This window comes from Centropristis striata, chromosome 6 (assembly GCF_030273125.1).
Source record: "Centropristis striata isolate RG_2023a ecotype Rhode Island chromosome 6, C.striata_1.0, whole genome shotgun sequence".
Classification (NCBI taxonomy): Eukaryota; Metazoa; Chordata; class Actinopteri; order Perciformes; family Serranidae; genus Centropristis; species Centropristis striata.
Genome location: NC_081522.1, coordinates 8,181,898 through 8,203,686, shown reverse-complemented (window position 1 = coordinate 8,203,686; position 21,789 = coordinate 8,181,898). Strand labels below are relative to the sequence as shown.

General features: G+C 38.6%; 1 protein-coding gene across 1 annotated transcript; it reads left to right on the top strand.

Annotated features, from left to right (window-relative positions):
* The first annotated feature begins 2,433 nt into the window (after positions 1–2,433).
* On the top strand, positions 2,434–20,890 carry LOC131973854 (caldesmon-like). Its single transcript, XM_059335957.1, has 17 exons — positions 2,434–2,609; positions 2,992–3,092; positions 6,541–6,657; positions 7,740–8,055; positions 8,136–8,177; positions 8,259–8,969; positions 9,404–9,439; positions 9,773–9,840; positions 9,943–10,189; positions 10,314–10,439; positions 11,317–11,360; positions 11,462–11,540; positions 12,739–12,870; positions 12,954–13,103; positions 15,655–15,726; positions 17,198–17,232; positions 19,059–20,890. Exons 2-16 carry the CDS (start codon positions 3,022–3,024, stop codon positions 17,228–17,230), a joined length of 2,244 nt encoding a protein of 747 aa, XP_059191940.1. The 5' UTR covers positions 2,434–2,609; positions 2,992–3,021; the 3' UTR covers positions 17,231–17,232; positions 19,059–20,890.
* The last annotated feature ends 899 nt before the right edge of the window (positions 20,891–21,789 follow it).

Genomic DNA, 21,789 nt, shown 5'->3' with positions numbered 1-21,789 from the left:
GTAAAAACTAAACCAATGACCAACTGCTCACTGTTGGTGGGCTCCTCTCCAGATCTGAAGATACAGATAACTAAACAAAGGGATGATACTGAAGTGGCCCTCTTTATCACTCTGCATAACAAAACATACCTCATAGGATCAAGACGGGGAAATAAATATATTGCAAGTATGTTATATCAAAATAAGGGGAGAAAAAAACACAAAAATGATATGAAGAAAATAAAGTCATCTCAGTTCCCAACATTGTTTAATATGTTGTTATAGAAAAAGAAGATGGATGTATGATTTGTTCATGACGCAAGCCAGACATTTTCCCTGTGCAGCATGTTCTCAAATGACTTTTGAGCACTCATCAGGACTGTTTTGTGCTCACTGACACTGTTAGAGGTGTATGTACAGCGGGTATTGGTATTTTGTTTTAAACAAACCCAAACTGATATCTTCTCCTAAACTGTAATCATTTATTTACACAGGGAATTATATGTGTAAAACATGAATACTGAGCCAACATGTCTGGAGATCTTTGTTGGTTTCATTTGCCTTCCTCCTCTGAGTGGGACAGAGTTGCTGAACTTTCTTATAACCACACTTGAGAGTTCCTCTGAATCCCTTGGCTGGAGTTTCTGAAAGGCTTTCTTACAGACTCAAACAAGGTAGTCAAAATATGGTTGATGGCAGCTGCTTATTTTGCAGCTGGTAAGTGCCTTCCATGTGCCCCACTCAAGTTATACAAAGATGAACACTCAAGATTATTCATCTATTTTCTTGCTCCATAATCAGAAGACGTTTTGTAGAAGGTGACAGGAGGTTATGTTATTACAGTTTTACATTATTAAGATTTGGGAAATGCTTGGTGCTCGTACTTTACCCTAATTAAGGCTTTGTGTTGTAGATTGATTGGTGTAGACACACTGGATTGTAGATTATATACTTTGGCAGACCTTTATTAGACTTCATCTTTTTTATGAATTTCACATGATCACTTCATTATGTCTGATGACATGGAGCTTCAGAAGACCTCCTAAATAGGAGTAGAGGGAGTTCAGGGTTACCTGATTATTATTATTATTATTATTATTATGAATGAATGAGGTGTACCACTATGTCCGTCCAGTCTCTGCAATTCAGAAGAAGCTGTCCAAGGGAAATATGGCCTACATGTCTATTTTACAAAGGAGGTTAGGTAGTTTTATTATTATTTGTTTGACCAGATAGTACACAATTTGAATACACAAATATTCACACACAACCAATAATTAAGTCAAAAATTCAAGAAAGAGCAAGATGCAATGAGATAATATTCAAGGATTTGATGACTTTTCTAAAAAGTCAGAGCGATTGTCATGAGTGTTTACAAGAGAACAAATAACAAACCTATTTTTAAATTTCTCATAATACTTAGATTCCTCTGCCAGTAAACCAAACTATTTGTAGATAGTCATTTATCATATTGTAGACCATTGAGGGTTTATAAATGTTTGGTGCAAAACACAGATGGCATCAGTTTTTTATTATATGTTTTGTATGAAGTATGTTTGTGTTCCAGTAAAAATAGAATAACACTGATTAGAAAGTGAGATCAGGTTATACATTTGCTCAAGGTCAGTATGACAGAAATCATCTGCTTACTAAAACACTTTGAAAAAAGAAAAAAAGAAAAGGTCTTGGTAGAATGTTCATGGGAATCTGGCCAATGAGTGTGAGCCATTTTTAGAATAAAACTGCTTAAAGCTAAGTTGCAGCCTTAAAGTCTGGTGCACTCATGAATGGATTACTGAACAGACCCAGGCCAGACACAGGGGCCACTCTGGGCTTTACCTGCAAACTGTCACTATAAGTGACACCTATAAACCACAAAGAGACACAAAATGACCAAAGATAGACACAAAATTACTTCAAAGAGGCAAACAAATTGACACAACAGGCACAAAATAACGTCAAGGAGACACAAAACGACAAAAATATGCATTGCAACTACAAAGAAATGCAGAAGGAAAAGCAAAAAATATTAGCAAAACCACCACAAAGTTTCTGTTTTGTCTTCTAAATAGGAGTAGTGGGGCCTTTTGCATGTCTGTGCCCAGCGGCCCAATGTCTCAGAATCTGCCCATGGGTGTATATGTCTTTTTAGAAAAGCCAAATAAAATGTATTTATTTCTCTATTGATTTACTTACTGCCCAGTAGTTTCAAGCAAAGACTGGATGTTGCTTAAATGGTTTATCGGTTGATTTAAGATCAGTTTGTGTGGATGTCACATTTAGTGGCAAACAAAGCTCCAGTACAACAAAAAGAAAGAGAGAAAACATCATCAAACAAGACCAGGGGGAAACAGTTTGTTGAGGGAGTCTGAAGTCAGAGGTCAGGGAGGGGAAAGTGAGACGGAGTGAGAGAGCAGGAGTCAGGTTGAGGAGGAGGAGGGAGGCTGAGAGAGAAAGAGAGGGGAGCAGAGAGGCAGGCTTTGCCTTTTCTGGTAGTTAAAGTCGCTGAAAGAACAAGCAGGAATTCTTTGTGCTGCAGAAGGGCTGAGATATAAACCAGACTTTAGAGGTTGATGTATGAAGAGAGGGAGACACCGCTGTCTATGGACTAAACTTCAGCTGCTGCTCAGGTACTGTAAACCAAACAGCCACTGCACTTTTTATGTTTTTCCTGAAGCTGTCATGGGTGGGCCCCTAAACTTTGATGTGTTGATAAATTTGAGCTCTTTATGAATTGTTTTTAGTATGTTTTCTTTGGCGTGAAGATGGTTTATTACTTGGTATTAAATCTCACAATACTGTGGAAATACAGGGATGATGAAATTTGTTCATCTCATGGTTGCAAGATTCCAATGAACTCTGAAAAATACTGCAGCCATCAGAAGATTTTCCAAGCATGTGTGTGTGCCCTTATGAAACATTGTTGCTCAAGTATGCAGCCCAGGATAAACCAATGAGTAAGTGATTGAGTGGCTTGATATCGTGACGTGATATCACAATTGTGTCTTTCAGTGAGAAAGTGAGGAGAATCTTTTGGGCATCATGGACGATGACTTTGACCGCCGCATGGAGCTGAGGAGGCAGAGGAGAGAGCAGATGCGCCTCGAGACTGAGTGAGTGAACCATCTAAAAAACAGCTGAGCAAAAGAAAACAAACACACATTAATAGGCATGAACACTCACAACACAAGTTAAATTTAGTAGGGAAAAAAAGTAAATGCAATTGGACAAATGCTATAAAAGGACACAACCTCTTAAGTATAAGCCTCATTAGTCTTATCAGTGTTTGACTGTGTGACTAATGCCTCACAAAACAAACCTGATAGAGTACACTATATTTGATCAGCAGGCGCTAACCTTCCCCCAGCTTTTATAAACCATATTTGCAGTTGTTGCCAAAGTTATTAGACACCAGCTGCTCACAGGGAAGTCCCAATTTAACTGTGCTGTGGGGTTTCATAGTGGAAAAGCCAATTTTTCTTGGCTATAAGACTAAATTCACCATAGCGCAACAAACCATGGTGTTGAACAATTTCGAAAGACTCGAGATTTCTCCTTCCTTATTGTTTGTATAAGGTTTGGGTTTTTTGCATTTCTGTATGAGTGAGTTGTGAGAGCCTGTGTGTCTCCACATGGACTTGGACGGTGCTGAGGCGATGACGCCTTTGTGATCTCTGCTGCCTTTTTCTCTCACTAGGGAGTCAGTCAGCTGTGCTGCTGTTTGGATAAGGCTGCTGCTCTCTGTTGTCTCCCTCGCTCTCTCTTTGTGCTCAGAGAAATACTACAAAACGAGTTATTGCTGACATCCACTCTGGTGGTGCAAAGTTGCAAGTCTGACTCTGTGAATGAACAGTATGTCAAAGAGGTGGGACCAAGTCTCAAATATGTCTCAAGTCCAAAGTGAAGACAGGCAAGTCCTAAACTTTGAGTTTCAAATCCCGATATAATCATTATCATTATATAACTCATTACTCTTCACAGAATGTAATGACATTTTATGAACAGTAATTATATATTTATTGTACAAAAAAATCATGAAGGCTTTATAACATAACTTTTTTTTTGTTAAATCCAATGCAACAGAACTTAATAATAAAAATATTTTATTTTGCATTGCAATTTCATAACATATGACTTGTCAAGTGGAATCACGAGGCATCTGTGTTGAAATCCATGTTGACCTGCAAGACTTCTTTTGTTTTTGTTTCTACATTTGTTCAGTACACACCTCTGGTATCTCAAAACACCATTAGAAGAAAGAGAAAATGATTAATTGTGATGTGAAACTAAAGGAATGGAGGTAAATGGGTGAATGTACCGTTTCAAAGTAAAACAATATTAAAAATGATGGGGAAAAATTATATTTTTGCATGTGACAGATATACTTGAGACCTAATGAGAGTTAATGACTCCAGATGTGGAAACAAACTGAGTAATCAACACAATTGCTGACACCTGTAGCCATCAGCAGCTGCTTGATTACAGACCAACTTAAAATCAACATTAAAAACATTAAAACCTTGATTATCAGAACCTAAAAGACGCTGAAAGGATGAAACTGAATATATATTTTTAACAAAGCCTATGAATAGACCAATCTGTCAGTCCATCTCTCATTACTTTGTGATATCAGCCACAAGCCTAAAAAGCTAAATTTATTGTTTTATCTATCCATCTTGTTTTTTAGTGAAGGAAATTGTCACTCAGTGATATAATGTGGTTCATTAAGTGGGTTTATAACAAAAAGGGTCCATGACACAGAGGAATAACACAAATCAGGCTTTGGTTACACAGACAACACTATACTATAATCAAGCTCCAACTGTATATATTGAAATGGTTTCCATGTCTCAAACAAACAAAATGTTTGCTGAGTAGTTTGGATCTAAAACGACATGATGAAAATAGATCTTTGGTTAAATTTAGTGCAGGGGTGTGAGGCTGCAGATTTAGGTTTCAAACAAGCTGGATCACTCCTGACTCGACTCATTCAATCAATCAACTGAACTGTCTCCCCTCAGCTGATTTGTTGTATCTTGCCTGCTTGGAACCAAAACCTGCAGCCACACCCTCTAACAAATTGGTTTGCCACCATAATTTCTTCCAGTTTCTGTCTTATCAGATGTCCTATCAGAGCTCCAGTGGAAAAAAAGGCGTTCCTTACAATTTTTCTCACAGTCCTGCAGCCAGCTCTGCCAGCAGTGCCAACACAGCCTGCACTTAGCTTTTCTCTGTGGCCTGTTGAAACGCTGCAGACGCTGGAATGTTTGTCTACCATTTTTATTTTAGCAAGAGATAGCCTGCTCCTCAGACTCTGACAGTTTGAGTTTAGTTTATTTCATCATATTTCCCTCTATTTATTATGTTTCACATCACGGAAATATGACTGCAACATATTGACAGCCCTCTCCCTTGGAGTAATATCCACTTAAATGGCTTCAATGATTTCTCGGTGTGACCCATGCTATGGCAGAAAAACCTTTGCCTGAGGATTTGTTGGATTTTCTTTGTTTCTGTTTTAAAGTCGAGAAATGACTCTTGTGGTTCCCATCACCTCTTCCTCTCACAACATCTGCAAATCATTGTGTTGTGGACTCAGGAAGAGCAGAGGGAAATAATACTATCAGTGGGCCATTTCAAGCTCTCTCCATGCCTCATAAAGCCTGGTAATGCTTGGAAAGAGACACGCCTGGCATGCTCAGATGTCTCACTGTGGGTGTACAGTACTCACAGTGAAATGAAGGTCAGGATGTTGGTAATTTTGCCCTAATCTGTATCTCTTTATCTTCTTGCCAGCATCGTGTCTGTCTCTGATTTTATGTTTCTTACATAGTTAAATGCCAAAGGGGTCACCCCTTTTGGAGTTATATTCAGTTTTCTCTGTGACATTTTGATCTTAGACAGATGTAGAATATGTTTTCCTTCTGTTATGACATCTCCCATTTCCATCTTGTCTTATATATAAACATCAGATGCTTTACACCAAATAATGTATATATTTTTTGTGTAAATCTTTGATTTTCTTCTTGCTTTCTCAAATGTAACATCAAATGTGTCCAACAAATGGAATCAACACATTGCTTTGACTTCATATATTCATGTCGTGATGTTTTAAGCCCATATACAATTCACAATGTAAATTAATTCACAAATGACATTATTAATTAACTAATTGTATTACAGTTTTATGACTAGATCAACTTGGGCTGTGCTGAGCTGCACCTTAAAGAAGTTAATAGCTGACATTTCCATGCTAAGCTATGGCTGATTATTTTAGTGAAATTTCTAATGAAATGTGTAATCATGAATGCAAATTCTTAAGAGTCACATTTGAAATTTAATCTTTTTGACTTTCATTTTGGTGAATCTTTGAAATTTACTTTATTATTCCCTTTAAAAAACACAACTATACAATAAATATTTAACTATAAAAAATCCAAAAGTGACGGCTTAACTTCAAACCCCAAAGTGAAATTTCAGTTTAAGTTTTTTGTTTGTTTGATTTTTGTATTTCCATGTTCTGTGTCATTTTGGAGTAAATCTGAGAGTGTGATATTTCAGGACTGGTTGCACCAACGATGATAACGAAGAGGAAGCTCGGGAGCAAAGGAGACGTGCGAGGGAGGAGAGGAAGAAGATGAGAGAGTCTGGAGACACTGATGTGATTGACACTAACAGGTATGAAGTCTATGAACGGTTTATAAAACTTTGTGGTTGGAAACAAGGAGAGCAAGAGATTCACAAGACGGTGAACAGTGAAACAAAAAGCTTCCCACCTGTGATTGAGTCCTTTTGGAGATTTCTGCCACTGAGCTGGGTGGATTTACAGTTTTCTGCTCTCAGTACTTGATTATCCTCAGGTATGTTCAGGATGAAGAGCCTGTCGTCTGCAGGACTTACAGGACAGAAAAAGTTCAGTGTGGCTGCTGTGGGTGTTGATATAAACCATACCATGTAGTTATAACATGTGATTGATAGTTTAAAACTTAAACAGACCTGCTCCAGTCACATTAGCAACAGTACTGCTAGTTGGTTAGCACCTATCAATCCATAAATATTTTTTGCTGCTTATCGGCAGTGGTGGAAAGTAAGTACATTTACTCAAGTAGTGAACTAACATACAATTTTAAGGACTTAAAAACATCCATGGTTTTATGTATTATGATCGAAAATGTATATTATTTGAACTACGATCAAATTTTGTTCATCCACTTACCTTTTTTCCCCCCACATTTTTAATGTTTTGTTATTTATTTTGTTTCTTAGATCTGTTGATGTGATCTGTTGTGTTTGTGTTTATCAGGATGAAGCGGTTTGATTTTGGTCTGTTTATTGTGAATTTGGTGTTTTGTTCTGTGTTCAAAAATCTATTTAATGCTACTTTCTACTAAACTAGTTCTCAGAGGGAAATATTGTATTTTTTTTTAAAATATATTCATTTTTAGTTTATGAAAAATGTTCTGCACAAATGAAGACAGGTATGCAACAGCTGTTTTTTAATTGATTTTAATGCATTTTATTCTCCTTAATTCCAAGTGAGACACCTTGGTACAAATATTTTTCACAACAGTAGTAGAATATTTTGCAGTTTTTGTGTATTGATAATCACATGCCCAGCAGAAAGATACAATCAGGGAGCTAGATGTTGTACCATCACACATAATGAGACATAAAATTAGGTTTTAGAGATTTAACTGTGATCAGACTTGAATTGCAGGCTCCACTGCTCTAATGAACAAGTGTATTTCCTGTGCTCACAGTGTGACGGAGTCTTCCATCACAGCCGATACTGAAGGTGCAGATGATGACCAGGTTCTGCTGGAGCGCCTGGCGAAGAGGGAGGAGCGCCGGCAGAAGAGGATGAAGGAGGCCATGGAGAGACAGAAGGAGCTTGACCCCACCATTGGCACCACCAACGGCACCGATAGCACACTGGAAGAGCAGTCCTCCATCGACAGCAGCAGACAGCGACACACAGAGGAAGATGAGGAGGAGAAACCAGCCCAAGAGGAGGTGGCAGAAACTGACACCAACTCCTGGAGGAAAGAGGAAGAGGACAAGCAGGAAGATGAGAAGGTAATGTGATCGATGGCTGAAGATTTTAACAGTTGGAGTGAAATGATTCTGTTGTCACATGTTTTTGTGTTCCTTGACAGGAATCTGTTGAAGAATCAAGAATAGCGAGCACAAGGAATGAGGTAGGTCTCTTATTTTAGTTTTCTTTGAACTTAATTTTGTTGATATTAGTGTATAAATTGACACAAAACTTTACTTTGTAGGAGGAGACTGAGGAGAAATCTGCAGCAACAGAAGAAGAGGTTGATCAGCCCGATTCAGGAAAGAAAGATGCTGAAGAGGAAGCTGTTCCTGATGTTGACAAGGAGGAAGAAGAGAGGAAGGAGAAAGAAGATGAGGAAAGACGGCAAAAAGAGATAGAGGAAAAGCTGAGGATAGAAGAGGAGGAAAGGCAAAAAAGAGAGGAGGAAAAGCTCAAGAAAGAGGAGGAAGAAAGGCAGCAAAAAGAAATGGAAGAAAAGCTGCGGATAGAAGAAGAAGAAAGGCAAAAAAGAGAAATGGAGGAGAAGGCCAAGGAGGAGGAGGAGGGGGAAATGAAGAAGAGGGAAGAGGAAAAACAACGAAAGGAAATGGAAGAGAGGCTGAGGAAAGAGGAGGAAGAAAAACTGAAAAAGGAGAAGGAGGAAAAACAAAAGAGGGAGATGGAGGAGAGACAGAAGAAAGAGGAGGAGGACAAGCGAAAAAAGGAGATGGAGCAAAAGAAGAAGAAAGAAGAAGAGGAAAAACAAAAGAAAGAGCTGGAAGAGAAGAAGAAAAAGGAGGAGGAGGAAAAGCAGAAGAAGAAAGAGCTGGAGGACAAGAAGAAGAAAGAAGAGGAGGAAAAGCGGAAAAAGGAGGCTGAGGAGAAGAAGAAAAAGGAGGAGGACGACAAGCGTAAAAAGAGAGAGATGGAGGAGAAGAAGAAGAAAGAGGAGGTATTTATGTCATTTATTATACAACAGCTGCTTAAAAATGTCAAATGTCGGATTTATGATCCCGTTTGTAAAATAACAGAATACAGACATTTATAACGTAACACAAATACATCAGATAAAGTGACACTGAGGGAGCACGTTTGATTTATCCAGGCTTAGTTCTCGCTTCACAGATATTTACTGTGTGATATGGTTTTGTGTTGGTCACAGGCTGCTGAGCAGTCACAGTGTTTTGTTTGCCACATGGATGAAAGAGGTGGATGTCACAGTGTGATGTGTTTACATCTGTGTTGCATTCACTGCCCGGCCTTTGATTACACCAGTGTTTGATGGCTCTGTTGTGGATTTTTTACATTATGAGTTTTGACTGAGTTTGCTGTTTTTTTATTATTTAAATAATTTCTTCTTTCATTTATGTCTTCAACTGTGTATAGGAGGAGAAGCCAAAGAAATTTGGATTTAAGGACAAGGTAAAGTAAATTTGTCATGTTAAATATTCTTTATTTGAAGTAATTTATTAGTATTTTTTTATTGTTTTATTTATCTTATTTTTTTTATATAAGCTTGTTTTTTTATTACATTTTATTGATCAATTTTGTTATTTCGATATCATGTTTGTTTTATATGAAAAAAGAGCATGATAAAACCATGTTTTGCTACATTTTTAAGTGATGCTTCATGCTAAAAGCTCCTACAGCAAGTTGGTATTTTATCATGCTAATTCTATTTCCTTTATGTAAATATATTTTTAGTTTAAATACAGAAGAGTACTTGATTGTTGAACCTTTTTTCCTTTTTGCTAGAATGAACCAGCCAAACTGAACTCAGGGCTCTTTGAGAATAAACTTAAGAAAACAGAGAAGACAACAAGGTAAAGTTAGAATTTTCAATTTGTATATTATAAAGAAAGACTTGAGTTTGTATAGGTTTTTGTGTACTGATTATGAAATTGATTGTGTGTGTCTGTGTACAGGGATAATGTTCCCTCCAGCAAGGCCAGTGACGCGGAGCGCCAGGAGGCCGACCGTAAGCTGCAGGAGCTGAAGCGCCGGCGAAACGATGCAGAAAGCGAGGACTTCGAGAAGATGAAGCTGAAGCAGCAGGACGCAGAGGTCGAGCTGGAGGAGCTGAAGAAGAAGAGAGAGGAGAGGAGGAAGATCATGGAGGAGGAGGAGAAGCAGAAGAAACAGGAGCAGGAGGAAAAGAAAGCCAAAGAACAGGTGAGAATGGAGTTTACGTTCAGAGATACCAGTGAAGTATTTCACAATGTGATATTTTTCTCATAGGAAATGGAAGATGTAAAACATCAATTTGCTTTGGTTTGATTTGTGGTTTTGGTAACAGGAGGAGAAGAAGAGGATGAAGGAGGAGATAGAGAAGAGGAGGGCGGAGGCTGCAGAGAAGAAGAAACAGAAGGAGGAAGAGTCTACAAAACCTGTCTTTGCTATCAGTCCCAAAGGCTCCTCAAAGGTGAGCTTTGGAGCAGAGATTCAGACATCTTGGAGTTGCTTTACAGCACAACAACTAACATGTAAAAACCACAACATTTGTCAGTTTAAATGTTGTGAGCACCACAAACAAAATCTCATTCTCCAATATCATACTGTTCCAGTCACCATCGCTACTTTACAACATTACAGAGGTTGTCTTTGCTCCAATGTAACGACAGATCTTGTTGCCTCCAGTTGTGAATCATGTTTTGTGGTCTAATGTGGTTATTTGTTTTGTTCCCATTTTAATTCCTCTGATATTACCCACATGTTGTTAGTTGACAAGAATAAAAAAAGATGTGAGCTGGCGTCTGCTCTCTACTCAAATATGGCTGCTTTTGACCATGACGGGGTAATTTTCTTGCCTGAGTATTTTTGGAGGAATGTTCAGAGGAATTGTGTGTGTAACTCTGCGCGTACACAGGAGATATAATTCATTTTGACCAGCGGCACTGTGTGTGTCTGTGTGTGTGTCTGTGTGTGTGTGTCTGTGTGTCTGTGTGTGTGTGTCTGTGTGTGTGTGTGTGTGTGTGTGTGTCTATGTGTGTGTGTGTGTGTGTGTGTGTGTGTCTATGTGTGTGTGTGTGTGTGTGTGTGTGTGTGTGTGTGTGTGTCTGTGTGTCTGTGTGTCTGTGTGTGTGTATCCTGGCTCCCTGACAGCCAAACTCTCCAGTTCAATTACTCAGGCTCTGAGTACAGAGAGACCTTCCCAGGGACGGACTGGTCTGCCTCTCAGTGAGGTCGTCTTGGAGACAGGAAGGAAGCCAGGACAGCCTGACCTGGCTGACAGTAGTTATTTGTAAATGTCAGCCACAAACTGGTTTAAAACCTTAAATTATGCTTGCTTTTTTATACAGATTGGCGAGAAGGCAGAATTCCTGAGCAAATCAGCCCAGAAAAGGTGAGCCATAAAAGGTATTTTACAGTAAAAAAAAAATAAAAAAATAGACTAATAAACCAGACACTGTTAATTTTTTGTCTCGTGTTGTTTTGTCCACACAGCACTGCAGGGAGAGTGTCTCACACTCCAATTGTCTCCAAGATAGGCAACAGAATGGAACAGTACGCCTCTGCTGTCCAGGTGAGGCTCATTATGCTCTAACCTCAGCAGTGAAGTACTCAATCCTTAAGCAAAAGTACTATTACAACTATGAGAAACTACTCCATTACATGTACCTACATTCAAAATCCTACTTAAAGGGGCAATGTGTAGTTCCTGGCTATGCTCCAAAAATTAGGGGGCAGAATTAAGACTGCAGCCGAGCTCTGCAGAGGTAGAGCTGAGACTCTTCAGGGACCCGTCCATTGCAACAGTCTTTTGAACAAAGAATCTCAGTTCAATTGTAGGTCTTAATTTTAGTTTTAGTTTAAGGTTGAAAGCTGCTAACAGTTGAGGGCATACTGTGAGGGCAGACTGGACACTACAGTGTCTCGCTCCTGCCTATTGGGGCACAAGTCATATTACAAGACAGGATGAGCCGGGGCTACCTGGTTAGTCTGCTAATTTTAATAGATATGTCTGAATCACAATCAGAGAAGTCGTGAATGTTTTAAGTTAAAAATCTGTTCAAATCTTACACATTGCACCAATCTTACCTTGCACCTTTAAGTCAAAGTACAGAAGTTTTAACAAAAGTTAAAGTGCAAAAAAAAAAAGAGCAAAAATATTCCTTTAATGACATCATCAGATTGTTGATGCATCAATGCGTAAGCAACATTAGATTAAGATTAATGTGAGGAAGTCAAGACGTGATGAATGAGGTTGAGAGAACAAAAAACAAACATTTCTAATCAGTCTTTGGACACTGGAATGAGTCTTTTCTTGTTTTGTTCGACATTGATTCATTTCATCTCTTTGTGCCTCGCCATGCTTGTTTAAATGACATCATCTAAGAAGTTAAGAAAGGAAATCTGTCTCTGGTGAAGCTGATAACAACCAATAGACATCCTAAACATAACAAGAGGTCCAAATTAGACACTTTTTGTCTTTAATCTTTAACAATGTATTTCTTATTTTATACGCTTGTTATATGTTTTGAATGATACATCTTAATCTGTGAGGTACTTAGTAATCATAGCTGTCAAATAAAAGTTGTGGGGAAAAAAGTGACATGTTTTATTCTGACAGATAGTAGAAGTATAAAGTAACATCTAATGTAAATACAAACTGAAAGATTTTACAAAATTGTACTAAAGGCAATACTTCATTAAAGGTTACTTTCCATCACTGATCCACATTTTCATGTAAAAGTAGTTAAATCCATCCTCTACATCCACAGGGAAACAAAGACGGCAAATCCGCAAGGTCTCCGATGGCAGATATTCCTACAGGAGGCGCACGGAGCATCAAGAGCATGTGGGAGAAAGGAAACGTTGGCGGTGCCGCTGAAAGTCCATCTCCTGTCAGCAAGGTGAGAGAAAAAGAGTCACGAGGGGAGGGTTGAGAGATTTACTCATATGAGATCTGAGTATTTGAGAGGGGTCTTTCTTCTAGGAATTGGCTGGTATCAAAGGAGGCGTGTCCGGACGTGTCAACAGCTGGATGGCAAAGCCTCCAGAGGCAGAGAAGACCGCAGCACCTGCACCCGCACCAGCAGCAGCACCAGCAGCCGCAGCATCACCGGCAGCAGCAGCCAAGCCAGCAGTAAGGCCTGATAAACCCTTGTCTTGATCACACACATACACACTGTTGAAAATTAGACACCAGTGTTACAGCAAGAGAGTAATCCCTTGATATTCTGCACACGCTAATGTCCTCATTTCCACATCAACATGCCAGTCCTTTGTTGGCTGCGGCCGTTATTTATCTGAGCTCCAGAGCTGGACACTGTTGCTGTCTTGAGTCTAGTGACACCACATGGACAGTTTACTTCACAACATCTGCTCCCAAAGCCACAATAACACCCAGTGTTTTACTCTTTACACAAATGTGAAAGTTTTTAAAATAATGTATTTAAGCCAATACCTGTGGAAAGTCATTGGATGGCAGAAAAATATTACGCTCACGTTGCCAGCAACAGTCCAACCACAAAGCTCCGAGCAGCAGTTGTGTTTGTGTCAGGTGGCTGAATGCCAACGTGCCTCTTTGCTGTTTCTACACCCCTCCATACATCAATCACTTTGGCCTCTGGAGGTATTTCAAGATTATATTACAGCCCATAAAACCCATAAACCATACCATTCTTTTCAAGTCGTTATTTTCTGTATTTGACTCAATTGAAGCCAAAATCTATCCTTTAAATCTCACTGTGACTCCATGTTTATAGTCTCCTTCAGACAAGGGGAAAAGGTCATGTCCCTTCACATTTGTCACACAGACATTATTATCCTGTTTCACAACACTGACAAAACAAGCAAACGAGGAGATAGAAGTTGAATGATTCATTTGTTTTATTTAGTATCATATGGAGCAGGGTTTTTTTAAAGTTCCTGTACTTAATGGCTTGGTGGAGCGCAACTAAATATTATACTAAAGTCCAATTTTGAGGTGCTTGTTTTTTGAGTATATTTATGTTGTATTACTTTATAGTTCTACTCCACTACATCTCAGAGGAAAATGTTGTAATATTTATTCACGCTGAATATATTAAACTGTTAAATGATGATGTGCAGCGCTATATAAAGTAATTTACCTCCATCATTACCAGCTGCAACATATAACAACATATCACTGATTACTATGAAGGGTTATAATATATCATCCTAAAATAGGCCATTCTGAATAATGAGTAGTTTTACTTTTGGAACTTTAGGTCTATTTCGATGCTCATACTTTTGTACTTTTAATTAGTAACATTCTTAATGCAGGACTTTCACTTGCAGCAGTGTCTTCTTACATTTTAGTATTACCACTTTAATTTCAGTAAAAGATCTGAGTGCTTCTTCCACCACTGTTTGATGGACACTGTGTCCTTTTCTTAAAGTAGGACACCAGCTGCTAATCTCACCAGGTCTTCTGGAGACATTACACCATGTCCACATGCAGAAGCATTGCCCAGTGACGTGTGACATTGTTCTAACGTGAAATTTATGAGTGCGATATCTTTAGTGTCAAACGTCTTGGGCAGCAGAGGAGTGGTTGGTTGTAACCTTGCCCTCACTTTTGCTGCAACACCTCCCCCTGATGGGATAAAGCTGTACAGCAGACAAGTGTTAATTGTCTATATTCTCTTTTGTATGTTTACTGTGTTCTTTAAATCTCTTCTGACTTTCTTTCCTGTTTGCAATTGCACTCCTTTTCTCAGCTTTCCTCACTGTTCCTGCTGTTCTTTGCCTGCTCTTCCTCCTGGTGAAGGTACCATTTTGCATACATTTTACCTTAACTTCCACTAATATAAAGAAGCATCATGCGTACTAAATACTTGCCTGGGAGTAATTAAGCTCATGTATTCCAATACTGTAGTAGTATACTTTTCAGGTACTTAACTTGAGCCAACAGTTTTGGCTCATTAAAAGCCAGTGCTGTAGCACTAAATTCTGGTCTAAAGCGGCTTTTTTAATGTCTTGCACTTGTTTCCGGCTCATGCCTCGTTGGAGCTGGAATTGTTTTGATCTCGGGCTCTGCTTTTTGTTCCAAGTTGTTCCTGGCAGCTGATTCAAGATCAGTTGTACAGAAGGTTGCCTGATTGGCTGACTCTACCAACATGATACATTAGATAAGCTAGGTTTTTAAAAAAAAAGATCAATCTCAATTCTTAATAGATTATTTGTCCATAACTCGTTAATCACTTGCATTGACAAGACCCTGTTTCCTATTATGAAAAGAAAATAGTTTGAGCGTTACATATCTTGTCTTTGTACTGTATTCAATTGACTGTAGGTCACAAACTATTTGACAATCAATGCATTCAGTTTTTCTTCGGTCTTCTAGGTTGTAGATTTTCTTAGCATCCAAACTTTTTTGATCTGGGTTTCAAATTCTGACGTATGTTAAAAGATTAAGCTTCCTAGCAGTGTATCGTAGGGAAAATTAACCCCAACCATTAACAGCTGCAGCGTTAAAGTGATGCTTACACACTAATAATTATTAATAATTGCAATCCAATTATATAAATGTCTATATTTCCGCATGCATGACTTTTTCTTGTATGAGAGTATTTCTACACTGTTGTGTTGGTACTTTTGCTTCAGTAAAAGATGAGAATACGAATTCCACCACTGCAGCAGACTAATAGAGTTATGGTTGTTCGTGACAGGATGTGAAGCCAAGTGACATCGGTAACAAGCGTGGCATGTGGGAAACCAAGAAGAGCTCTGCACCTGCCAAGGTAACACACATGCACGCACAAACACACCTGTACCAGGAAGAAGGGGATACGTTCATGTTTCAAAAGCTTTATAGTGACATCCTGTTTGTTTGTTTCATTCAGTCTACCTAATAGAAAGGTGAAAGAGGTAACTTGCTGATCTGTGTGACAACACTCAATGCATGTTCCACCCACACAGAGTGATTGATCTTTGTGGTGTTTTCATGCTGTTTCTACACACATGTGATAGTGATCAGTGTTGCCAGATTAGCCATTTCCCACCCATTTCGGACAGTTTTCCTTAACTTTGCAGGTTAGAATAGTTTTAGTAGGTTGGGATAATTTGGGCTACTTTTGGTACAAGTTGAGTTTTGTTAGCTCAGCAATAACCAAAAAACAATTTCAGTTTATTATAACTAAATTGAAACTTTAATTATTTTTCCAATTATTATTCTGTCATAGCCCTGTAGAAAAAAACTTGCAGCAAAAACCTTATAAAAAAACATTTATTCTAGTAGTGTCTAATAGGCTTTTTTTTCTTTATGGCTCCTGTTATTCATCAGTGTAACTAAAATAAATTCCTTATAATTCAAGATTTGGCTTCCTTTTATTTTTACGATTGGGCAGGGTTTAGGTTCTGATTGGGCTCCAATCTGGAAACACTGTTGATTTTGTTTGTTTTTTCAGTTCAGTCAATTCAAAAGGTGAACATGTAATTTAATTAAAATTTTTATGCATGAGTTTTAAGTATGGGACTGTTTTAAACATATTGGGGGGATGGAGTGTGATAAAGAGAAGGAGATATATTATGTTCTTTTTACTGAAGGGAGGGTAATCTTGGTAATTTTGGGGGAGAGCAGAGGAGGGTCCAGTAACATTTTAACATTCCCAGTTTTACATAGAAAACATTAAACATAAAAAAGTAGAAAATAACTCTCTTTGAGTTTTCTGAACTGAAGTGGAATTACTGATGTTGATGTGATGACGGACATGGCTGTTATTGATGTTGATTTCTGTATTTTTCTTCCTCCTCCATGTAATGCACGTGTTGTAATAAGCAGAATATTATGTATTTGCTATCAATAGCTTCCACACTGGGTTTGAGGACATAAATAGTTTTCCTTGGCTCTGATGTGGTTTTCTATTTGGAACAACGATTGCTGTCATACATGAATGTGATCTACATGCTGTTAAAGGACATTTTGGATGCACTGTGCAAAGCTTTAGAAGGACATTATGGTTGAGTGCATGTGGTTATGTTTGAATGCTGTAAGATTTTTTTTTAAAGCCAGGAGTGCTTAAAAAAGATGATGTGGGATTTAACTCTGTTGTTTCACGTCGAAGAGACCTGACATATTATAAATAGAGCATGTTGTTAAATATTTTTCACATCACTCCCACCAATGAGACCCCATCATCCCACCATTTTTTGACATTTGCTTCCTCCTTTTCTTTATTTCTAACTTGTTCCTCTGTCCCCTTTTGTTTACAGGTGGCAGTTGGAGTCAGGAGCAAGTTTCGCTAATGGTAAGGCTTTTAAGTTCCTCTAGATAGTAGTTGGATGTTCCTTAGTGCATTATTTCAGGAACTGTACATTAGAACTTATTTTATTATATTTTTATCCTTCTACTTCACTACATTTCAGCAGAATTTATTGTACATTTTACTGCACCACATTTACAGCTGTGACCCAAACTGCTTCCCCTCTATAACATTCTCCTCAATGAAATGACTGGAGGTGGCCAGTTTAGAGTGTCTTCTAATTCAACTAAACGCAGAACAGGACATTTAAGGCGACCAAAATATTACAATTATCTTTGACAAACTGAAAACACACTTTGAAAAGGTAAAAATGATGAGACAAAAACAACTTCACAGTTTTTTAAATAGACACAGTGCCAAGCATGTGTATTATGTCGTTGCCATGGTATAGACTTGTCAATCACAAGGTAGCCCCACCCTAAGGCATACCCTGCTTTATTGTCTATTTTACTCTAAATAGGACTATAATTTACAAAATGAACTTCATGCTGTATTAAAAAAGACTTGAAACTAGTGATTCAAATCATAAATGCATGAGGAAAATATTTACTGAGTTAATAAATCAAGTGAAAAGTAGGGTCACTTTCTCATTGACTTCTATACAATCAGTCAATTCTTTGTGCAGCCAGTGGAGACCCCTGCTGGCCATTAGAAACAATACAGGATTAAGGTACTTCCACATTGGCTTCACTGTTTATACCTGGAGGCTACGTCCACTTCTTTCATACAGTCTGTGTTAAACCAGGCTTTATCTCGATCAGTCCTGGAGGAAGCAGAGTTTAGATGTCAGTGTCTCTGTCCTTCAAAACATTTTCTGGGCAACGTGGGGGGGTTGGCAGGCCATGACTGATTTATAGCCCCTTGTGGACTCATAACTGCTACAACCCACTACCCTTCCCTTTGTGCCAGAGAAGCTGCTCACTGTAAATCAAATCTGCTGCTGGAGATGTTTGGGCACGGGCTCAGCTTTGTGTTTAAAAAAAACCCCGTCACCCTGACCTTGTTTCCCAGTATAAAGAACCCTCCAGACTCCTGGGATGGCTGTCGTGTCTTTGCAGTGCACTGTTCACCCGGTGCCACCTGGGCTGTCCAATGCCGCAGTGTTGGCGAGTTGTTAGGCATACCAGAGTGCAGCTGCTTGATTTTCACATTACAACTGACTGCTGGGGAGGATTACTAACGGTTTAGGCAGCAAATCGGGCTCGATCGCTGGGCTTATTCACTCATTACTACTGATAAAGACTTCCCATGTATCCGTACAGCCTGCAGGGAAAGTTTAAATGTGCAATAATTATTTAAAAAATACATTAAAGCATCAGCTGATGTTAGTCTAGTAAAGCTGCCTTTCTTCTTCATGTTCAAAAGTCACATTTCTTCTCACACCAAGCCTCCGAAGCTTGAGTCAGAGCGTGAACAATAGTAGTGGAAAAGTGTTTGTCGAGTGTTGACTCCGACCCTAAATAGCGTTCCTCGCTTGTAACCTCCCCGCTTCTTCATCAGAAATAGACTGCAGAGGAATGAAGTAAAGGGCAAATGACAAAGTTACAGCTTTCAATCTCACACACACACACACACACGCACACACACACACACACGTCAATGGCTTTCTCTGCAGGGTTTGTGTCCACATTAGTAGAACTGACTGATACAAACACATGCACATACAACATATACATTAATGCACATGTGCATGTAAAAGGATTGATAAAGCCCGGAATATAATCTAACACCTAATAAAAGTTATGCAGTTTTAAATGCAAAATTGATGGATTCATTGACTGATTTTCAATGTCTGTCTCTCTCTCTATTAGAATACATGAGATCCTAACCCATGACATCACCATTCAAATCAAGCATCACCTGACCAAACACAAGGCTCTGCTACTATGTGCATCCATTTCCCTCCAACGTACCTGTACTTTGCATCAAGTTAACACCAGAATGAGGAAAAAACGAGGGACCAGCATCAAAGTCTACAGAAATCTTTCCTCAAAAGTCTTAAAATATTTATTGTTTTCATCAGAACTGACTTGATTTTTATGACAAAGAAATTCAAGGAAGATGTCATCAATGTTTTCAGGACAAAGTACCACATGTTTAATGCTTTATCTGTGATTAATTGCGTAGTATCCATCTGTTTAGTCAAGGTTACACGTTTCAGTTGACTATCAGGATGCTGAAATGTTATATTGCTTTCAAGCCACACTGACGTGTCCGCTCTTCTTGTCATGCATTGTCATAAAGCTTAAACCCATTAATAAGCATGTGTTTTATTGTCATACACACTCACTGCCTTTTGGGATGATAGTCACTCCAGTATTTTGACTCCATATGATAGCCAAGGCTGTTTAATGTCCATCTCACTGCTTGCATTTGAATTGTTAGAGTATACTGCCACTGAGCTGGATGTTTGGTGATTAGCCTGTATATAATAGAGTAATTTCATAAGTCAGCACCACTTATAATAAGGCATCCTTTATGAAGGGTATATAAATAGTAACTAATGACTTCAGTAATGATAATAAGAGCAGGTGTTTGAGATACCTTACTTACTTACTTACTGCCCTTTATGCCTAGTGGCATTTAGGGCAGCAACAAAGGATCTCCACTCCTGTCTGTTTTGGGCGAGCTTTTGGATAGAACTCCAGGTCTGCTTCATGGCTTTCAGTTCTTTCTCCACTGTTCGACGCCAGGTCTCTTTGGGTCGTCCTCTCTTTCGAGTGCCTTCAGGTGTCCAGTGTAGAGCGGTTCTTGTAATGTAATCCTGTTCTTTTCGCATGATGTGTCCAATCCATCTCCACCGCCTTCTTGTAATAATGGTCTCTATACTTTCTTGGTTTGTCCGAGCAAGCAATTGTTGGAGATACCAGGTTGTGAAAAATCCCTCTCTAATGCAAGAATGGAAATGTCAGTCTGTTGATCCGTCTCTTTGGTTTAGACTGAAATATCTCAACAATGATTGGATGCATTGCCATAAAGTTTGGTATAGACATGACTTTGATGAGCTACCAGCAGGTCTAACTTTTTAATTATTCAGTGAAATATCTCAAAATCTACTCAATGGATCGTCACAATCCCCCAAAGGATGAAACTCTATTGGGGAATTCTGTGACTTTTTCTCGTGTTGGTTTGTTTTTGAGTGACATGCCTTACCAACTATAGAAAGGGTCGCTATGATCGCTATGAAAAAACAGAAAGGGGTTATTGACAGAGTCAATGGCACAGTATTTTACTGTGGTTATAGGCACACTATTCAGATAGTTAAAATTTAAAATAAATAATAGATTCATAGGCATTTATAACTGCACACACCCTAGAAAATGAGAACCATTAGTTACTAAGACCCTTATAAATGGTGCCTTATAATAAAGTGTTGCCCATAAATCCTCCATCTTAGACCTGAAGAAAATGAACAGTGACATATTCTGTTCAGGACTGCAGCCAAAGACACAGTGTGCACGCAGTTTCTGTCAACAACACATGGGTTTATTACCTATTTTTTAACTTGTAGCTGTTAAAACACATAATTATGTAATATAAGCACAAACCGTGTCTATGAATATGTGTGTAAGCATTGCAATTCTTATTTAACCGGCAGGAAGTAGTCTTGCTTTTCTATCATCAGATTACATGCCACTTACTTTACAGTTTATTTGCATTGCAGCTGCTGCAATAAAGGTTTTAAGACAATGGAAATATGCACTCTGTTTTAATAATGCCTGTAATTTACTTTAAAGTGTACCCTGCTGTCAGCTGTGCACATGAGTTGAATCCTGCCAAAAATGTATTGTGAGTCTTTAAGAGGTGGATTGCTTTGTTTGAATGTTTGTTATTATTGTTTGTACTTGCTTCAGCAATAAAAAAAAATGATATAGTTCAGTTGTTTGCTTTTCGTCAGTGTGAGGAAATGCTGCTTCATTTCCCTCCTAACCACTTGTGAAATATGGAGTGTTGAAAGGTGTGTGGCTGGTGAAAGCTTGAATGGATGAATGACATTTTACCAAGTCGAAATGTATACCTGTAGAATGTGGGTCTTTACGTGTGTGTGTTTCTGTGTGTGTGTGTGTGTGTGTGTGTATGTGTGTGAGAGTGAGACAGTGTCCTGATGTCCAGCTGTCTAACAATAGACTGAGCAGCCATAGGGTGCTGCAGTCACATGCGTGAGAAGGGCCGGACTATGTATCCTTGATGCTCAACCTGTTTGTGAACCTCAAGGAGCTGAAGTCTGTCGCTCGTCTCTGTCTGGGTCACAGGTAAGGACTCTAATGTCAGCGCTGCTTATTCTGTTTTTAATGATGTTCACTGCCTGCTAAGAGTTACAGTTGTTCTCAATGAACTGCATCCATAACCACTCACACAAAGGTTGAGATTACTTGGTTATCAGTAGTTGTATTGTTGTTTTTTAATGCAAACATTGGTATTTATTTATACCTGACACAAAATAAATTAAACCTTGGATGGAAAGCTCATTCACTCAACATTGTACTGTGAGTAAGTTTGAGGTTGTGTATTTCTGTAGTTTGCTGTTTTATCAAAAAAATG